This window comes from Lolium rigidum, chromosome 1 (genome assembly GCF_022539505.1).
Source record: "Lolium rigidum isolate FL_2022 chromosome 1, APGP_CSIRO_Lrig_0.1, whole genome shotgun sequence".
Lineage (NCBI taxonomy): Eukaryota > Viridiplantae > Streptophyta > Magnoliopsida > Poales > Poaceae > Lolium > Lolium rigidum.
Genome location: NC_061508.1, coordinates 83,781,200 through 83,801,546, shown reverse-complemented (window position 1 = coordinate 83,801,546; position 20,347 = coordinate 83,781,200). Strand labels below are relative to the sequence as shown.

The 20,347-nt window shown below is 41.5% G+C and overlaps 1 protein-coding gene across 1 annotated transcript; it reads right to left on the bottom strand.

Moving 5' to 3' along the window:
- Positions 1–1,825: 1,825 nt before the first annotated feature.
- Positions 1,826–11,718, bottom strand: LOC124687210 (serine/threonine-protein kinase BLUS1-like). The gene is made up of 20 exons (XM_047221047.1): positions 11,286–11,718; positions 10,317–10,571; positions 7,500–7,624; positions 7,337–7,381; positions 7,158–7,239; positions 7,007–7,075; positions 6,761–6,931; positions 6,624–6,689; positions 6,023–6,091; positions 5,717–5,851; positions 5,557–5,633; positions 4,857–5,120; positions 3,776–3,867; positions 3,490–3,579; positions 2,778–2,896; positions 2,667–2,709; positions 2,539–2,573; positions 2,372–2,433; positions 2,251–2,302; positions 1,826–2,088 (listed from the first exon to the last, which is right to left on the bottom strand). The coding sequence occupies exons 1-20, from the start codon at positions 11,454–11,456 to the stop codon at positions 2,020–2,022; spliced, it is 2,091 nt and encodes a 696-aa protein (XP_047077003.1). The 5' UTR covers positions 11,457–11,718; the 3' UTR covers positions 1,826–2,019.
- Positions 11,719–20,347: the final 8,629 nt, after the last annotated feature.

Here is a 20,347-nt window from a genome sequence, read left to right as displayed (position 1 = left end):
TTGCCCAAGCGGTATCTATTATACTAGCTAAGTGCCCGTGCGTTGCTGCTGGATCGGCATCTCTTAGAATTATCTACTCTCGTTCTAAATCAAAAAAATATCTCATATTTTAGCATCACCGAGATCGCCGACCAAGGGCCCACCACCAGAAAGGGGAGCATAGGAGGGCATTGGGCACCACCGCCAGGCTACCGTTGGATGCCACCGGTCATATGAAGTTGGCCGCATCAACTATCATGGGACGTGCCCATGGGTGGCGCAAACTCTTTCTAACCCTACCCAAAAACATAAAAATCATGTGCCACCAGGCTTGGGGCTTCAGTGGGTCACAGAAAGCGCCCCCAGGAACGAACGCCCTTCACATGTGTCGCCCACCGACCTGGATTAGCTCCTTGAAGGACTCGACATGCGCACTGTATGTCTCTTCACGTACAAAGGTCGCCTCCAGCCCGATCCACCAGCTACATGAAGTGGGCTGCACTGGTGCAAGCAAGGTAGCATGCCATAAAATGGGAACTGAAGTGTGTCAACCACAAATATACATATAATATTGTTTTTTTAATTAGTCAGCTGCATGAGTTGTCTGGTTTAGATGTTGATCCTGACCGAGGCCTTACTGAGCAACTCGCTTTGGTTGATCAATGATGTCCAATGGGTTACCCAAACACATACATATAATAATGTTTTTTTTTGAAATTAGTCAGCTGCATGAGTTGTCTAGTTTAGATGTTGATCCTCACCGAGGCCTTACTGAGCAACTCACTTTGGTTGATCAATGATGTCCGATGGGTTACCTAAACACACCCGAACGAGTATCAGGAGAGAAAAAAAAGGGGATCCCAAGGCGGTGACAAGGGTTGATGGCTCCATCGCGGGCGAGGCCGCTAGTCCGACCTGCCTCTAATGGACTCTTAGGCCTTGGAAGGGCAGTGGATCTCGGCCTCTCGTTGATAGGAGGTTCCCGTTTCTTGTTTTAGCAAGATTTTGTGTCTTCGTTAAGACGGTGAGGCGCGACTACATCCTTGTTACGGGTTCATCTAGCGCCAGCGGATGGCGCGTGGAGTTGAGTGTGGCCGATGTTATGGGATCTTGTCGATTTTCGTCTTCGTTGGTATCGTTGTAGGTCAGACACTTCCGACCTACGGTCATCATCTTCAATGATGATTGTTGCCCTTGTTCGCTGGTTCTTGAAGGTCTTAGCACGACGATTTCTCGTATGTCTACTACAACAAGCTCTACTATGACAAGTTTTGCTCGACTCAGTGAGGGATGAGCGAGCAGGGCGGGGCGCCTTTGGCTTCGTACCGCTGATGGTGAGTTTTAATAGATTGGTGGATCTTTTTGGCAAAAATTAAATAATAGCAATTAAATAATTATTTATTTTTATGAAACATATCATGTAAGATACACATAGCATGTACATAGCCCTGGACCAAGGCACGAAACTTGCGAAAGAAAGCCTGTGTGTCCCAGGGTGTTGTCCACTACCCCGCCCAACCTCACTACCATGGCGCGCGTCATGTACTTACCAAGGCCAAGGTCGATCAGCCTCACTGGCGTCACTTATCAAGGCGAAGGTCGATCTTTCAGCGGCGCAGTTCGCTGTGAAGCTAGCTCGCGTAGGAAGGAAAGCAATCTGGCTACCTAGAAAGTTTTGATACGTGTGCTCACAGTGAACGGGAGCACGGACGATTCAATCGCTAGAGAGAAGAAACCGGGTTACATAGGGGATACGGCAAACAACTCACGTTCGGGGTTTTTAGCGATCGTTTGAACAACCACGGACGTACCACGGTCGCATAGCTGTATAATAGTAAAGATTATAGTTAATGGAACTAATTCTGACCAATAACCCAAAGCACGCTGTACAGGTCAAAATTACTATAGTTTGACCTTGCTAAAATACTTACAATTGCAATGATATAACTACCTGATCTCGAAATAAATACAATTAATTTCGCTAACCAGGTTCAAAATTGGAGAACCGAATTGTACAACTGGGAGCTACGGTGGCACATATCATTGCTTGGTACCCTCTTCTCGCAACCTTTCATCTTTTTTGGACAACCCATTGATCTGCTGCTCAAGCTGTCATGGAACGAACACAATAGATGTCAACACACACAAGATAGTCAAAACAGAACCCAAAAATAAAATAAAATGAACTTTTATTTTCATGCATCAGCAAAAACTCATTTGTTCATGGAAACAAATGCAACTCTCCAAACATATTTTTTCTAAGAATTTTACCTGAATATTTCTCAGCTTTAATCTCTGCACTTCCTCAGCGAGTTCTGTGACACTGGAAATTTCAACCAAGTCAGTCAAGTTTGCTTGAACATGGAGAACCACTGCAAGAAAGGTGGTATACCTTCGCTGCAGATGAACAACATATGACTCCAATCCCTTCTCTCTAACAAGAGAGCCCGATGACTACACATTATATCAGCACTTGTCAAACAAGCAAAAGAATGTATACTCTTCACGTGTCAACATGAAAACAGAAGAACATATGAAACCACACTTTGTGGGACGCACCTGAGATGAACTAACCGTACTTGCATCGGGAGTATCTGTCAGAAAATATATGCCATGAGAAGCCATAATATCAGTACGGTCAAACTATCTCGCTGAAGTTTAACATACACAATTCCCATGATACATACCAGATGTCTCCTCAACAGAAGATATCAGTCTACTTAGTACTTCCTGCGAATTCAAAGAATTGTAAGAACGCTAACCACTTTTTGCGTTTTGAAATAATAAACTCAATGTACCTTTTGCATATTATTTTGCTGCATCAAGAATTGTAGTGTTGGAAGAATTGTGGATGAGTTGGAAGCTGGCCGTGTTACTCCACTAGGTAAATTTGTCCTACTGCTGCTTGCTGGTGGAGCTACCTGACAATTTTAAGGGTAAAATTATTCGTGCCCTACAAATTAAAAACTGAAAAGGTTATATTAATAGCGCAGTTGCACAAAGAAAACTAGGCATTTTTTTTTAGAAATGTCGAAACTATAATTTTCCCCCTGCAGCAACCCCTGACCTTTAGGGCAGACCATGGTTGATTATATTTGAAGCAAAGATGATAGATTAACATGTGTGGCAGATGTACATTGAATGCTTTGGGTTACTTATGAATTTGTATTCTTCAGGATCCTACTTCCGTACAAAATTAAGCCAGAACAGTTTCATCAACTACAAAGGTCACTGTTGTGGTCTGAAGATATCAATCGATGGACCAAACAGCTTTTCCCCCATGAAAAAACGCTTTAGGATCTAGCCATCAACTAGTGGAGGCTTAGCATCGTAAATCACTTCAGCACTTAGTTACATTTACACTTTGACATGTTTGTCCTCATACCATAAGAGATTGCAGTCTAAACTAAGACAATCCAAGGTTTCCTTTTGACTCATAATTAAGAAAATTATCAAATACAAATTAACTATTTACTATGAGTTCGCAGTAACTTCTGTGCTAAATAAAACCCAGTACCTTTTGAGCAGAATTATCTGACATAACCTGAAAACGCCCCCTTCGTTGGACAACATTTCCTTCTGATGATGGATCAGGTGCCCCTGCTCAGATGTGACATGTAATGTTAAATGCCAAGCAGTAACCTCAAGTTACTTCTAAGATATTAAAAATAACACCAAACCGGTTGGTTTTGAGATCATGAATACTAGACACCCATTTATGTGAATCTAGTCAAATATGAGATATCATGATCATCTTACTAGAGAGAGATCGGTGTAGGGCCCATGATCATCTTACCAGACAGATGTGAGCGTGTCTCCTTCATTTGACGGAAGAACAAAGGGCCACTTCGGTTTCTGCTGCACGGATTTTTCTGATGAAATTCATTCCTTGCATTTTGCAAAATTTCAAGTGTTACCACAGCGTAGAATAGCCAACATAAGACAACAGAAAAACACGCGAAGAAGAGAAATGCAGACAAGAATAGGAAGCTACAATATAGTGAATAAAATGTGTCAACATCACCGTATTAATCAATATTACCGCTAACTGAAATTGTTGCCCAAGGTTGTAAAGAAAATCCGTGCTTCTTTATTTTCTTATAATTATTTTCTAGATTGGCTGGAATTCTGATGGAGGATGCTCTACCAAATGAATCAGGAGGTCCTACCTAATGAGTCTACCCAAAAAAAAAACTTGCCCAAAAGAATATTGTCCTTACATTTCTTCTCTATTTAAGTAACCCCACAGCCTTAAGGTTCACACCAATAACCAAGCAACTGTAGATGTCAACCAAGCAAATAGTGAGGTATGTTAAGACTTTTAGTGGCAGCAGCGAATTTACACGTTGTCAGCAAGTTGGTCAAGTTTGTGAGTTGGCATTGGTGACAGCAGTAAAAACCTACTGGGACTTGCTTAGAACCAGCAATAGTAGGTTAACGAGACGAATGGGTATAATTTGGTTACTGTGATATTTCACCTTCAAGGTGATATAGTACAAAATTCAAATTCTTCAAGGGCTATGGATGGTATAGTAAAAATAAACCCATTATTCTGTATTTGATGAAGAAATTATGGTCGATCTCTAATACAAAATGACATGCAGCTAACTGCATAGTTTACCTTTGTGAGTTGGCATTGGTGACAGCAGTAAAAACCTACTGGGACTTGCTTAGAACCAGCAATAGTAGGTTAACGAGACGAATGGGTATAATTTGGTTACTGTGATATTTCACCTTCAAGGTGATATAGTACAAAATTCAAATTCTTCAAGGGCTATGGATGGTATAGTAAAAATAAACCCATTATTCTGTATTTGATGAAGAAATTATGGTCGATCTCTAATACAAAATGACATGCAGCTAACTGCATAGTTTACCTTTGTGAATCACTACCAGCATTCTTGTAAGGAGATAGAACATGCTCAGGAATTAGAGAACCACTTGAGAACTTGTGACTATTTCCCAAATTCGAGGGCACAGAAACACTTCTTTCCAGATTTTCACCATTTAAGTTTTCACTTCTACTATGCTGCATTTGTGGGAACTCCTGCACAGGTGATGTAGATTCCGTGCTTGGTTGCACCCGCAAATTTATAGCAGTAGACTCCAGATCATCATCACCGCAAACATCGAAGCAAGACCTGTGTCACCATATTCAATGAAAATTCCTTCACAGTTGGGACTAGTACTTAAAAGACACAGAGCTCAAAAAATGCAAATTCATTAGTAAGCAATGGTTTTGTGAATTCCGTTTCAGAAGGATGGAGCAGTAGGATTAACTCATCTAAGCAATAACCAAGTAAGCTATCTTCAGACAACATAAGATAATTATCTTTTTCTTTATAGAACCATGAAGACCATCATTACCAGATGCATTTCATGGGCTACAAGAGACTACAAAATTGATTGCACAACATTGTATCTAAATTAAACTGGGCACCGAAAAAGCAATAAAAGCAATATATTTCATGTTCTGACCTGAAGACAAAACTATAACATCATATACAACATCACAAGATTGTTCAATTTGATGAAAAATATGTTCTAAAGTGAGAGCGATGAAACTCCAGAACTTACTTTAGTGCCTCAAGGGGACGGGTTGGAAATGAAGATGCGAGATCTCCATTCAAATCTTCGACTTCTTGTATCTCATCCTGTTAATTCAGAAGAATTAGGCACAATATAGTAGGTCTAGGCTACATTAACTAAATCACAGCAATAACTGAGACCATAGTACCTCCTCAAGCCTGGTAGAAGCACCAAGGTTGACCCTTTCCTGGTAAATATTTTCTGCTTCATTATAACCATCTTGTAGCCCATCCTTATCTTTGTTATTGGCATCAAAACAATATGTGCCATTTGAACTGTCTAACTGCCAACAACAAAAAAATCAAGGTTAGAGAACACAGGTTTCTTGCAGACATTTTATTGTGTCTACATGGTGGTGGGGGGTTATATGATGGTGGGGTGGTATTGGGAGGGAACGGAGCTGATTATCACCCAACCCTCATTAGCTAGTAAAATGGGTAAAATGAGCTCTTACAAGGGCAGCTGCTGCTTTCAAGTCCTCCAGATTAAAATTCCAGCCACTGATGCCCCTTATGTATTCTTTCTGAAAGGGAAATATTTGTATTAGATCTGCACTGATACTTCAAAACAAAACTAAGAAAAATCGAACATCCTTTATTCCAGCATATAAACAAAGAAACATGACAACTATGACCAGTACTCACTACCATTACAGTTCCGAGTTCTAACCAACTGTCGTAAATTAATTTCTGTTTAAACCCACAGAAAGAGATTGCCGATTAGTTAACAGACACAAAAAGAGAACAAAAGTTCTCATAAAAAGTCAAGCACGGCAAACAAAGCCTAGCGTAAATAGCTTGGCACATGTGGAAAGAATAAGGGAGTCAAATGCAAAAAAGCAATTTAAAATATAAACAGATCAAATAATGTAAGAGATCCATAACAATAGAAAAAATAATTTCCTTCCTTTGAAGCAGGCAAAACCTCAAGTCAGCCTCATAAAACCTCTTAACACTTAAGCTAGGATATCTCTGATAAACCTTCATACAGAAGATCGGCACTGATTTCCATATTTGAGACATAAGATTCCAAATAACCAAAGCGCAAGCTCTAACCTGTGATAACTGCTCCTTGCTCTCTGGACCAAGCTTGTTGTTGAGAAGCAAGTCAGCCTCTTTCTCCTACAGGTGAGTAAAGTATAGGTCAGGCTGGTTAAGGAATGTCCTGCCAGTTTGTAAAACACTGTTTGCACCTTTAAGGCCTTAAAGCGGTCACCCAGTGGAGTGAGTCCTTCAAGAATACTCCGTGCTAAGAAATCAGCTGTTCGCGCTTGCTTAAAAAACGAATGTTTCAACAACTTCTCTGAAGAGGGACGCTTCTGCGGGTCCTTGACTAAGCATGTAGCAACCAAGTCCTTGAAAGACTGCAAATAACATGCACATGGTTAAACATAAAATCTCAATTGTCCACAAATGTAAACATTGTAAATAGAACAAACCTTTGAAAACCGCTTGTCTCTCTCATAATCTAAGCCTGGCGGTGCATTTTGCAAGGTCATAAGTAACACCTGAAAGGAAGGGTAGCGTTATCATTTTGTAACAGAGTAACTTGAACAAAGTTAATTAACAAAAAACAGCTGAAGTGCCGACCTTCATTGGAGGGTACTTTGAAAATGGAGCATGACCATGTGCTAGTTCTAATGCAGTTATCCCAAATGACCAAATGTCAGCTCTGTTTGTAAATTGTGAAAGAAAAAACAAAAGAGAAACGGCTCAATCAATGAAAACAGTAAGTCAGTCAAATTTGAAGTTACTAGACGTGGACTTACTTATAATCATAACCATGTAGTTGTTGCATGACTTCTGGAGCCATCCTGCAAGATAAATGGGGTTATGTATGCTTTAACATATATGTGTTCACATAAGCAGAGACCAAAGAGAATGAGAAACCAAACCTAAATGTTCAACAAATGTAAGATGAAAAATATTTACCAGCAAGGGGTTCCAACAAATGTATTTCTTGCTCGTTGCCTATTCCCTGTGTCAAACATGCAGGCAGATACTCCAAAGTCTCCTAGCTTAACAGCTCCATTTGTATCTATTAGGATATTTCCAGCCTGAAATAGATTAGTAATTTTGAACATAACTTAGAATATATGAACAAAGATGGTCTAGGTAAATATTAAAACATCTAACTTGTCATTACTGGAGTACACATATTTAGTGTTCTATATTGCTAGCAGTTAGAGCATATAATTTAGAAAATGCATAGCGCCAGCAACCTAACCAGCTACTCACATGGAGAGAAAGCGATGGAGAAAAGCAAGATGACACCGAATGCCACATGAGAGGAAGAGATGAAGAAAGTCCAGATAACATCAAATGCCATGTGGCAAAACCAATGATGTGAAGACCGGGTGTGCAAAACCAGTGCCAAATACTGGTCTTGGTGGGTGAAGTGAATGATTGAAGGGGTATTGCAAAGGGTAGAGGGTCACACAGTTAAGATTAAATAGACTAACGCAAGTTGGCAACACTTACGAGGCAGTTGGCTGGATGCACATTTGCCCCACCAATAGGTGCGAGACCAACAAAAAATTGACTTCTCTAGCAATCACACAGCCAACAGTTGGCAAATCAAATAAATGCCAAGGCTTGTAGCAGAATATTGAGTAATGCTTTGGTAGAAATATCACTGTGCATGCATTTCCTTATTTGTGCAAGGTTATCTTGCCCACTAATGACTGGGCACAAAAGGATCTGCGCATCCAACCATGCATAGTTTTTCAAGAGAACGCAAAAATCCTTTGCATTTTATTTCATCCAACCATGCATAGTACCCTGGGTAATGCTGAGAATCCCAGCCTGGCGACTAATCATTACTGGGCAAGGTGAGAACACCGTAAGAGACTAATTGTTCTCTAGACAAACACCTTAGTGACACTATTTGACAATCTGATCTATCCTCAACAGCATTAAATTATCATGCCCTCAACACTATTCTCACTCCTCTCAGCATACTGTTCTACTAGCAACCCATGGCAAAGATGCAATTGTCTCCAACAGTCCAACTCGGAACAAAAATCTTATGTTGCAAGACAAAATGGAGAAGTTATAACCACGGATGTATTGCTGTTAGGGAGGAGGACCACATGTCATCTGACCCAACCCGAACACAATAACTGGAGCATAGCTCAAGGAAAATGGACCAAGTGAACAGTTTAAGATTCAATCATGGATTATGAGTCTAACGACTAGTCTATGAGTCTTAACTTTACTGTCAACTAGCTTATTCAACTTGACTAGTTTGTAGAGACTAGCTTGTTCAACTCGACTAGTTTGTAGAGTCAAGCGACTAATCATGGACTAATCTAGATTAGTCGTGGTATTTGAGTCAGTCGACTCAATTTGGGAATGAATAAGTGAGGCGCTCAGTCCCCGGGATGGAAAGTTAGAATACTAGCTATTTCCAGGCTTGCTCCAGAACGAGCCACCTCACGTGGGACCAGGCTGCCGCTGCCATCCACTGACCATCCGCAGCGGCGGTAGCCAGAAGCATTGTGACACCCTCCCTCCGCTGGTTCTGCTCCAATCTGGTTGCCATATATCTACTGGCTACTGCTAAAGTACATGTCGACTAGTCGAGCATTAGTCTAGACTAGTCACGACTAGTTCATGAGTCCGTACCCTGACGACTCGGCCCGACTCGGCGACTCGTAATCCTTGGATTCAATACAAGGCAACATTGACAAGAAATTCAACTAATAAGAGCATCTCTAGCAGAGCCCGTAAACCACGCCGGAACCGTATTTTTCCGGCCGATTTAAAGTGGCGCAGAACAGAGACTGAACTCGCCGTCCGGCCCGAAAAACTTTTTCAGGGGCCCGAAAAATTTTAGACTCGACCCCTACTAATACAGACCAAAGGGTGGTTTACAGGCCCAAAACTGAACGGACTTCTCTAGCGCCGCCGTCCGTACAATCGCCTCCAGCCGCCGATTTCTGGCTGCTTTGCTAAAATTATTCGACGACGACCAAGCTCGTGGCTGCAGGCGAGACGTGCGGCGGGCGTACACAGCTGGCTATGACGCGGCGTGGTGGCAAATAGGCTGCGCAGCGGCGGCTGCATACGCGCGTAGAGCAGCAGCAAGCAGCTGCATACGGCGTGCGGCGAAGAGCATGCAGCTAGCACGCGCGCGGCCAAGAGCTTGCAAGTAGCAGCAGCAATCAATTTTAAGCTAGCATCAATTTCAGGTTTGGAGCAAGGCGGAGCGGCAGCAGCAATCACGGTTGTGTCCGGCCGCGTCCGGCCGGCCGGACCTCCGTCTCAGCGAGCCGTGCGCGACCCTCCTCGCCTGACCCTTAAGCTCGCGGCTGTAGTCGGCGGCGCGGCTGCCGGTCTGCACGGGGAGATCTAGGCAGCTGTCCGGACAGTTCTTGTGAAGAAGATGATGATTTTTCGAATATTCTGTTTTTCGGTTTTAGTTTACGGGGTCTGTTCTGCGCCAGCCGTTTTGCAACCCGTAAACACGTTTTCGGAAGACTGAACTCGAGTTTTTCGGTTTGCACTTTTACGGGCTCTGCTAGAGATGCTCTAAGGTTACCCGCGATGAGGGAACGTAATTTGACATTTCAGTAGTGGAACAGTTCTGTATGATGAATGGAATTTTTAAAGCGGTATTTCTCCAGAGAAACAGGTGGGCTGTAACTAATTTATTATTAAACCAGATAAAGACGACTCAACTTAATTCTGTTATATTAAATGCTTCAAAAGATAACTACAGATTCAAAGAACACTATAGTAGTATACCTTTACATCTCTATGAATATGCCCTTGAGAATGTAGGTAGACGAGAGCTTTGAGAACTTCCCGCAAAAGAGTGGCAATGACTGCCTCCTCAAACCCGTCTGGAAAATTAGTTTTTATAATGTGCAAGGCGGATCCAGCAGCCATGAAAGGCATGACAACCCAAAGTTGATGGTCATTTGCAAATGAACAACATGCACGGAGAAGATTTGGATGATCAATCAAGCTCATAGTTTGTACTTCCCGTCTTATTCCATCCTAAAGAATGATAACTCAAAAAGGTGAGAAAGATAGGCAAAGACGGGTAAAGAGAAAACCAACTAAACTACATGCAATTTTGTTTAAAGTTAGCATGTTCATATTGAAGATAAACAGTATGCACATAACTGCCAAAGGAACAGACATTATGCAGATGTCACTTACTAAATATAAAAAGAACCATATCATAGACAACAAATATGCAACTAATAGCATCATTAGAAAACTAACTCCAAACAGAATTGTATTTCCATCAAAATATTGGATCATCGGCTTTTTTTCTTGATCTTAACATAGAAGAACAGCATTGCTGACAATCAGAGGGAAAATTATAGTATTCTGGAAAGGGGCCCATCATTAGTTTCACGTGCTCATTATTATGTGCTTCAAGTGTATCCATTTTTGACAATTCTGCAATATGTGTAGGCTCTCCATAAAACAGGGCTTTAGAATCTCAATAAAAACCTAATACCCAAAAGAATGAAGTCTATCCACACGACCAAGACATGTCATCAATACTCTAATAGAACAACTAGAGCCTTCTAATATGTTGACATTATTTTTCTAGGTCTTTGGATTTATGTTCGACATAAAGAAGTAGTAATCACAAACAATAAATTTATCAGGAAAAGAGTGAGCGACGGACAAGGCAAGGTCATGAAACATAATTGACCTGAATGTTTTGTGGATCACAATAAATTGCAAACTACTCACCAGGTCACTGCTGCATTTCTCAAGGTCAAGAACTTTGATGGCAACAAAAGTATTGAGCGGGACACAAAGAGCCCTGAAAACCGTGGCACTAACTCCTTCTCCAATTTCCTCATATAACTTATACTCCTTGGGGTCGGTTGGAAATCCCATGTTACGTGGTGCATGCTCCATGGTCCAAATTTATAGAACATCATAAGCAATAGCCACAACCTTACAACATGCAAAGGACTGCAGCACGGAATGCAATGTCAAGAACACCCGGCAAGTGTGCCCAAGAATAACCATCATCATGGCTATGTTTGTAGATGAATACATGCACCGGTGTAGGATTTTTTATTTCATATTGCAAATTTCATAGAGCCTTTGGTCCAAGGCCAAATATTTGGTAGGACGAAGATGAAGCAGATCCCACAAAAGCCACTCACGCTGGCTCGCACCAACAGTCTAGCGGAATATTATAAGCTGCAAATCAAAAAATAGGAAATGAGGTCTTCAACATTGTGAACAGGCATACTGAGGATGTAGGGTAGCTGTGCAGTAAATATCATCATGGTGTGAACATAAAATGACAATTACAGGAGATGCCCAAAGCCAAATACATTTGCCCAATTGCCCGTACAATGGCTGTGCTGGAGGGAGAAAACGACCAACTCACGAGAACGCAAACAGAAACCTGGGAAGCGAAGCCCAGAGCTCCATAGCCACGGAACAGGCTCTAACTAACGCATGGATCATGAAAGGCTGCAGAATTCTCAGATAAACGGAAAGTTCAGTTCAGCATTCCCAGCCTCGACTAAGCATGAAAAAAATACCCTAGCATCCAGCTTCCAACTCGGCGCAGGTGGGCAAAGCTTGTCGAGCTCAGGCCCCTCGAATCATGACAGAATAGCTAGGGCGCCCTAAGTTGGTGGCACTGATTTAGCTTAGCTGCTGAGCAACCTAAAGGGCCACAGGACCCAATCCGGTGAAGCACTGTGTCTGCCATCGAGCAACCGAATCGATACGCTCTAAGCTGCCATAATCTCCACCGGGGTGGACGGAGTAGCTACCCTAAGCTTAAGGTGGCCCTCTCTCTGTAATCCAGCCTAAGATCGAGCTGTCGGGAAGCTATGCCGCGGATGCTACGAGGCCAAGCAAAGGGAACCCGGCCGGGGCAGCAGCGTTACCTGGGCGGCGCGCCGGCGGGGCTTCGGGCAGCGGATCGCCCCCGACGACGGGGCTGCGGTGCCGAGCGGCGGTGGCGGATCTCGGGGCGAGGAGCGCTCGCGAAACCTGGGAGCGGGCGGCCGCGCAAGCAGAGCGGATCTGGCCGGCGGTGGAGGAGACGAGTGCGGCGGCGGAGGGCGGCGGACTGGGGGGAGTAACGGGCTGGGGGAAGACGAAGAGGAGGAGGAGAAGGCGGAGTAGTGGTCTTGCTCCAGATTTTCTGTGGCTGCTGCTAGACGGGGCGAATTTCTGGTGGGTTTTCCTATGAAATAAAAAACTTTATTTTGTTAGCCAAAATACAGATGGATTTTGTTTTTGGTGAGCATGTGGCATGTGGCATGTGGTCGGTATCCAAAGACCCTGATTCCCAAATTTTCCATGGTCCACGGCGCACGATGGGTGCCTGTGCCAGAGATGATGAAACTTTCATGAAAAGGGTCGGAACGTGATATGTATGGTTTATAAATAAACAGGAAATATGATGGAGGAAGAAAGGCTGCAAGAGTTCTTCTTTCTCTAAACTTGGAGGAGGACAATCATACCGGCGGACCCAACCGTCCCCAAGCCCGGTCACATGTCTATGCTCTCCCGACCAGCAAAGCATCTTATTTTGATGAAAAATTGTTGAAAGTTCTGAATATATTGAGTCCGTCACTGGTTATATACAAATAATAACAAGCAGCAAGGGTAGGAAAATTCACAAAAGTAAAAACACACCAAACCTTTGTATTTTTATCAGGTCACATTTTTTTATAAAAAAATGTTTTTTTTCCAAATTTATTGGTTAAACACGCATGCAGATTACTATGTATGTGAACTTTTAGTGAGTTTATTGACAAATGGATAGAATTTTTTTGAAACTTTATTTTTTTCTTTTATTCACAAATGGATAGAAATTGAAATTATACTTTTTAGCACCTAGTGCACTGGTGCCCAAGATCCAAAGTAGGTTTCCCCATATGGGCTAGCTTTGCACCCTAAGAACCTAGGAAGTTGTGGCTTCATAACCACTGCATTGTTTTTGTTCAATCTTTGTTAGATGTTGTAACTACACAATAAAGTTATCTTGTTGTCCAAAAACTACAAAAAAAAAAGTTGCCACATGCATTTCGGCTTGTGGATAAAAGATAGGGCACTTTTTTCTGCGCTACTCCTCCTTCTATGTATCATGAACCTTCCTTCTATGTGTTATGAACCTTTTTTCGGAGCATAATTTTCGCGTTATCCTTTTTCAGACGACCGCTACCATACTTGGCACCACATCATTATCACTATGCCATCACACCTCACCTCTATTGGTATATAGAGGTTAGGATATAGTGGTAGACAACTATATCATCATAGGTTAGTGACGCTATTTTGGTAGGTTTAAACTAAGTTTGTTGGGAGCTATCCGTTCATTTAGCTGCTCCAAGTTGATGGGGGAATTTGAAAACTAGCATTATAAGATATATGTTTACTTAACAATGACTTATTCTTTTTTATTTCTCAAAATTTAACTTTATTTTTTCCCTTTATTCTCCCTACATCCACGCTTAATCCTCCTAGAGGCAAACTTGGTATGTGATATATCACCAAAAATCTACGTAAATACAACACACTTAGCTAGTCTCAAATCCTAGGTTGCTTATAACTATATTTTCATATTTGTAGATGTTAAGATGATCATACCAATTAAATACTAGTACATTCACCTCAACATATGTACATTAACTTTAAATATGATTGTGCAAAGGAATGCCCACCAACTTAATTTGTGACTCATTGACTGTTATATTCCATCTAAACTTAGTATGCAATATTCATCGGATCCCAGCAAACACAACATGTAGCATTACATAAGGATGATCTTGATCATGTAGGGCAGCTCACAAGATCTAAACATGAAGCACAAATTGGATAAGACATCCATCTAGCTACTGCTATGGACCGATAGTCCAGGGATGAACTACTCACGCATCACTTCGGAGGCGGGCATGACGATGTAGATGCCTCCGACGATGATTCCCCCCTCCGACAGGGTGCTGGGAAGAGCTTCAGAACCCCCTGAGATGGGTTCTGCGATGGCGGCCGCGACGGAACTTTTCGTGGATGGAGGCTCGGGTATCCAGGGTTTTCCCGAGATCATAAATAAATAGGCGGAGGAGGCGAGGTCGGTGGCCACCTGGGTGGGCCACACCATGCCTTGGCGCGGGCCCAGGCCTGGCTGCGCCAAGGGGTGGTTTGGCCCCCCTGTGGCTCCTCTTCGTCTCCCCTTCGGACTTCGTCTTCGTCACGGTAAAATATTGACGTCGGCTTTTGTTTCATCCAATTCCGAGAATATTTCTTGTACAACTTTTCTGAAATAGAAAACAGAACAAAACAGCTGTGGCATCTTGTTAATAGGTTAGTGCCGGAAATCTTATAAAAGTGCAACGAAGTGTAAGCAAGACATATATAAATTGGTGTAAAACAAGCATGGAGCATCAAAAATTATAGATACGTTTGAGACGTATCGCTCGTCAACACCTTGAAAGGACAAGGATGCCGCCTAGAGGGGGGTGAATAGGCGGTTTAAAACTTTTACGAATGTGGCTTAACAAATGCGGAATAAAACTAGCGTTTAATTTGTCAAGCACAAAACCTATATAACTAGGGTTCACCTATGTGCACTAACAACTTATGCTAAGCAATTCAAGCAACTATGTGATAGCAAGATATATAACTTCAAGCACGAAGGCTATCACAAAGTAAAGTGCATAAGTAAATAGCTCGGGTATAGGAATAACCGAAGTGATGCGGAGACAACGATGTATCCCGAAGTTCACACTCTTGCGAGTGCTACTCTCCGTTGGAGCGGTGCGGAGGACAAGTCACTCCAAATGCTCGAAGGCCACCGTATTCTCCTCGAGAATTCCCACCAAAAGGGATGTCCTCGATCCACTATGGAACCTTAGGGTGGTCACCGAACCCGCACAAAGCTTGGGGCTATCTCCACAACTTAATTGGAGGCTCCCAATAAATCGCCACAAAGGCCTTGCCCTTGAAGAATCTCCACAACTTAATTGGAGTCCCCAATAACACCACAAAGACCACTAAGACCACTAAGACCACTAAGCCGTCTAGGGTCCAAAGACCCAAGAGGAATAAGCTCCGGGAACAAGCTCCCGGAGAGAATATCTCACGAACTTTCACCTCCACGTATCACCGCGGAGAAGTCAAACCGATGCACCAAATGCAATGGCTAGAACACCACAAAGATGCTCAAATCCTTCTCTCTCAAATTCCAACAAAGCTACAAAAGCTATTGGGGGAATAAGAGAGGAAGAACAAAGAGGGGAACACCAAATTCTCCAAGATCTAGATCCCAAAAAAATTCCTCACAAAGAAGTGATTTTGTTTGATCAAAGTGTAGATCTAGATCTCCCCTATCTTTCTCTCAAAATGATGCAAGAAGTACTCGGAGGGAGAAAGATAGCAAGCTCTCAAGTAAATCAACAATGGAGGAGAGCAACAACGTATATAAGAACCAACTCAGCCTAGATGAGGAAGAAGACCTATTTAAAGGCTGCCAGAATCCGCCCGTTGGGCCGGTCGGCTTGGGGCTGGTACTACCGGTGGTGGTGGCCGGAACCACCGGCCGTGGTCAACTTTGCAGCTAGTGCGTACGAGCGGGCGCCGTGGCTGCGCGGCGATGGAGTCCGGTACTACAGCCCTTGGTGGCCGCTACTACCGGCCAGAGCCGTGGCGGTACCATCGGTCGCGGTACTCAGCCGTAGTACCGGCCGCGCGACCAAAGGTTACTCGGAAGCAAATGTGCGAGAGCGGTAGCAAGAGCGGTAGTGGCAGCGGTACTTCTAGCATGCACATGCCGGCAAGTACCGGCAGCTAGCTAGCCGGTAGCTCCGGCTCGGCCACCACGCACGGCCAGCCCAAGCTAGCTAGCTACTTGCTTAAGTGATCAATCAACACTCTAGCTAGCTTTCTAGTCTTTTTCCACTCAGCACCACACGGCCAGCTGCAAGAGTAAAACTTACTTTCCAAAACGTTTTCTAACTTCTTGAAACAAAATAAAAGGCAAGTAGCAAATAGCAAATTCTATAAATACAATAACTTGTGCTAGGAAGATCCAATCAAGATGAAATCAATTTTGTTGGAAAGAGGACAAAAATTGCTACCCCACAAAAAGAGAAAATCTTAATAACAAGTGGCATAGATTTTCCCACGAATTCAGAGCCGCAACCTCTCAATACAAAGAACCGGGAAAAACTTGAATATCGAAAACACAACAAGTGATATACGCGAAGTCTATTTTTGATGAACTAGAGCTTGTCATGGAAATAACCACAAGCTCTAATAGACCACATGGATAAGATCCAAATAACAATCAAGAGATATGATGCAAGGATGCAAAGGTTTGACCGCACTCCGAACGATACGATCGAGTTACTTACTCGAGAGCCCCTTGATAGTACGACACTTAGCCTATAAACCGGTCTCTCAACTAAACCACGAGACCGGTGAGAAAGAAACCCTATCGAGAGAAAACCTTAACCTTGCGCATTCCACTTGAGCTTGATGATGATGATCTTGACCACAACAATGATGGAACACCGTTCTTCATTGTGCTTGCTTGATGTTTTTCGGATTGCTCCCCCATAATCCACTATAGGAGAGCTTCTTCACATATCCATGAGCACACATGAATGGCAAGCTTCAAGCATGTGAGCTCTTTGAGTTGACTCATCTTGAACTTGCCCTATTTCTTCATATTGCAACCTTGACGCCAACTTATGGTTCAAGCATTGCCTGTGGACAACACCTACACATATAACTTAATGCAAACATTAGTCCATAGGGATTGTCATTAATTACCAAAACCACACATGGGGGCTCTATGCACTTTCAATCTCCCCCATTTTGGTAATTGATGACAATCTCTTTGAGAGGGTTTATATAAGGAATTTAAGTAAAATATATAGAACAAACTCCCCCATAATATATGCACGTGTGAATGAACTCGAATTTCATTGCATATATTGGCAATCAAAGCCTAGCGGAGTTTCCCTAAATATTCAACCAAGCAAGGCAACAAGATGTAAAGCATGAAGGGCAAATACTTTGGCACAAAGTAAGAAGCATAAAACCCAATTCCCTTAAACCCTCGAAACTTCTCCCCCATTGGCATCCATTGCCGAAATGGGCAAAGAATTTAGAAAGGTCAATATAGTGAGACTTCCTCCACAAGTTGTGCATTTCTCATATTGTGAGTGGAATCAAATGCACGTATCCGATGATGAATACACGGAGGGATTCAAACTATACAAGGATCAAAGATTCCAAAAAGATAACAAAGTCAAGAAGCTTCAACACATGAAGAAAGATAAATATTCATGGCCAAGCATATTATAAGACTAATAAAAGAATGCGGAAATAGCATCATCGTAGTCTTCAAAGAATGATTTTGCTTATCATGACCAATCAACACATATCAATTAGAAAAGATATCAAATGGAGATGTATCACCTTTCATGTATATAAGTTCCTTTAAGTAGACAATATCACAAAGATATTTATCCACAAAGAAACATGTACACACAAAATAGATACAAAAAAATATAACATGATATCCAAAGCAAAGTCATGTAATATACCAATAAGATCTTTACTTAATAGCATTCCCGAGGACTCAATTTTATCTTATTGTACATTAATGAATCTTCAACCACAAACACATCAAAGACATCGCAAATATCAACAAGGGAAAGAAGATAGTTGGGATGTTTTAAGAAAAGCAACAAGTATCAAAATTAAAAGATACCAAAAGAAAGAACTCAATTTGCATTAAGAAGGTTTCATAAAAATAGAGAGATTCATGCCAAGATGTAACCACGAGGTTGGATACAAGAAAAATATGCATGAGAAGATACTTGTTACCAAGATAGCATTGGTGTCGATGTAATAGATATGAGTTCATTGATCATCCTAGCTTGCCTCAAATAATCATTTAGTGACCCCTTCTTCCTTATGAATTTGGCAAGCATCCAATGCATCTTCATGTACCTAAAACAAATTTAAGTACAAAATGGTTCCCAAACTAAGTGGGTCCACAAGTAGTTAGACACTACAACATATAAGACAAACTCCACATAAATATGTGCATATTGATATGAAATTGAATTTCATGCACATCTTAACCCATTTAGGATTTGTTGGATTTTACCCTATATATATTGGAACAAGAAAGCAACACATGCCATAGAATATACATTTAGTAAATATGCATGCATGAGACTCTCAAGAACCAACCGGAAATACAATTTGGACGAAACACCAATTAAATCAAGAACAATAGTTGTCCAAATTATATTGAAGAATCAAATCAACACAAGATTGATTTCAAAGACTTATCTCATTACAAGAAGCTAATTAAACCCAAAACAAGCAATGAGATAACCAACTCCCAAGAGAGCAAGGTTCCAACAAATAACCCAAACCCTCACACTTTTCATGATGGCACAAGTGCCAAAAAGAAAGGTTTGTCTTCCAAAATCAAGTACTTGATATAGATCAAGCAATGAAATGATAGGATCATAAAATTGGCATTCAAACACAAATACGAGAGCTCCCCCAAGATTAGTGCATTGTTTAGGATTTTGCATTTGAATACACAATGCACAAAAGTGGGATCATTACTCTACCCATATTTAATAAAACGCTAAGAAAGTTCAAGTAACAAATTATATCCATAAAAAGCAAGGAAGACACATGGGAGTCAAATTCAAAAACCATTTCATGGCAAGAAATAAAGAAATTAAACACAAGAGCCAAAGTAAAGATGATCAATAAATATCTACCTCATCATAGATTACCAATTGTCCTAGGACAAGAGGTATTTGGAAAATATTTCCTGGTGGTAGTTTCCAAGTATATACAAGATCATCTTCACACCAAAGAAAGCATATGGTAAAAGATACGAGTTAACCATTATGCAAATAGAGTTTCTTGATAGCTTCAATTAATTACACCATCGTGCAAAGCAATGAATAGCATAACTTGAAGCACATGATTTCCCAAAAAGGATATGAGACACACATTGTGGAAAACCATGTCAAGGAAAGATCTCACAAACAAGATCCATAAGGATATTAACAAAGAATCCATTTAAGCAATTTGGACTTGTTTGAGAAAACCATGCCACATAGGAACGAGATAATTTACAATATCAATACTATGTGATACAACCTCAAATATACACATTTTCATGGCTTGTAGTATGCACAAAGAATAATACTCCCCATAATGTGATATAGAATTTATTTTCGCAAGAGGCAACAAGGAACCAACAAGAGATAATTAATGGACATTATAGAATTTGAATTTCTCACGAGGATGACATACCACATAGAGACTAGATAAACTTGCAATATCAATTCTAAGTGGTATTCCTCAAGTACACAAATTTTTAGGGTTGTGACATTCCCAAGGGAATATCACTCCCCCAAAATGGGATAGTCCATTAATCACTCCCAAGAGCCATATAAGATACAACAATATGCAAATAGGCTCCAACACAAACACAAATACATGGTGCGCAACCTAATCATACATATACTTGATTTATCAAGATAAGTCAAGTAGGAAGCACAACATATACAAGCATATGCAAGGTACAACACCAACACATGCAAAAAGGGGCGAGTAACTTTCAATGTAAATAAGTTGTGTACATGTTACCGCACGGAGGAACATTGGATATATGATAGAAATGAGATAATCCAAATGACTTGGCTTGAGAGAATATAAATTATGAAGGTCCCTTAATTCTTCACGAAGTAGCCAAGTCTCCAATGCCCTCCAACACCACCTATTGATCA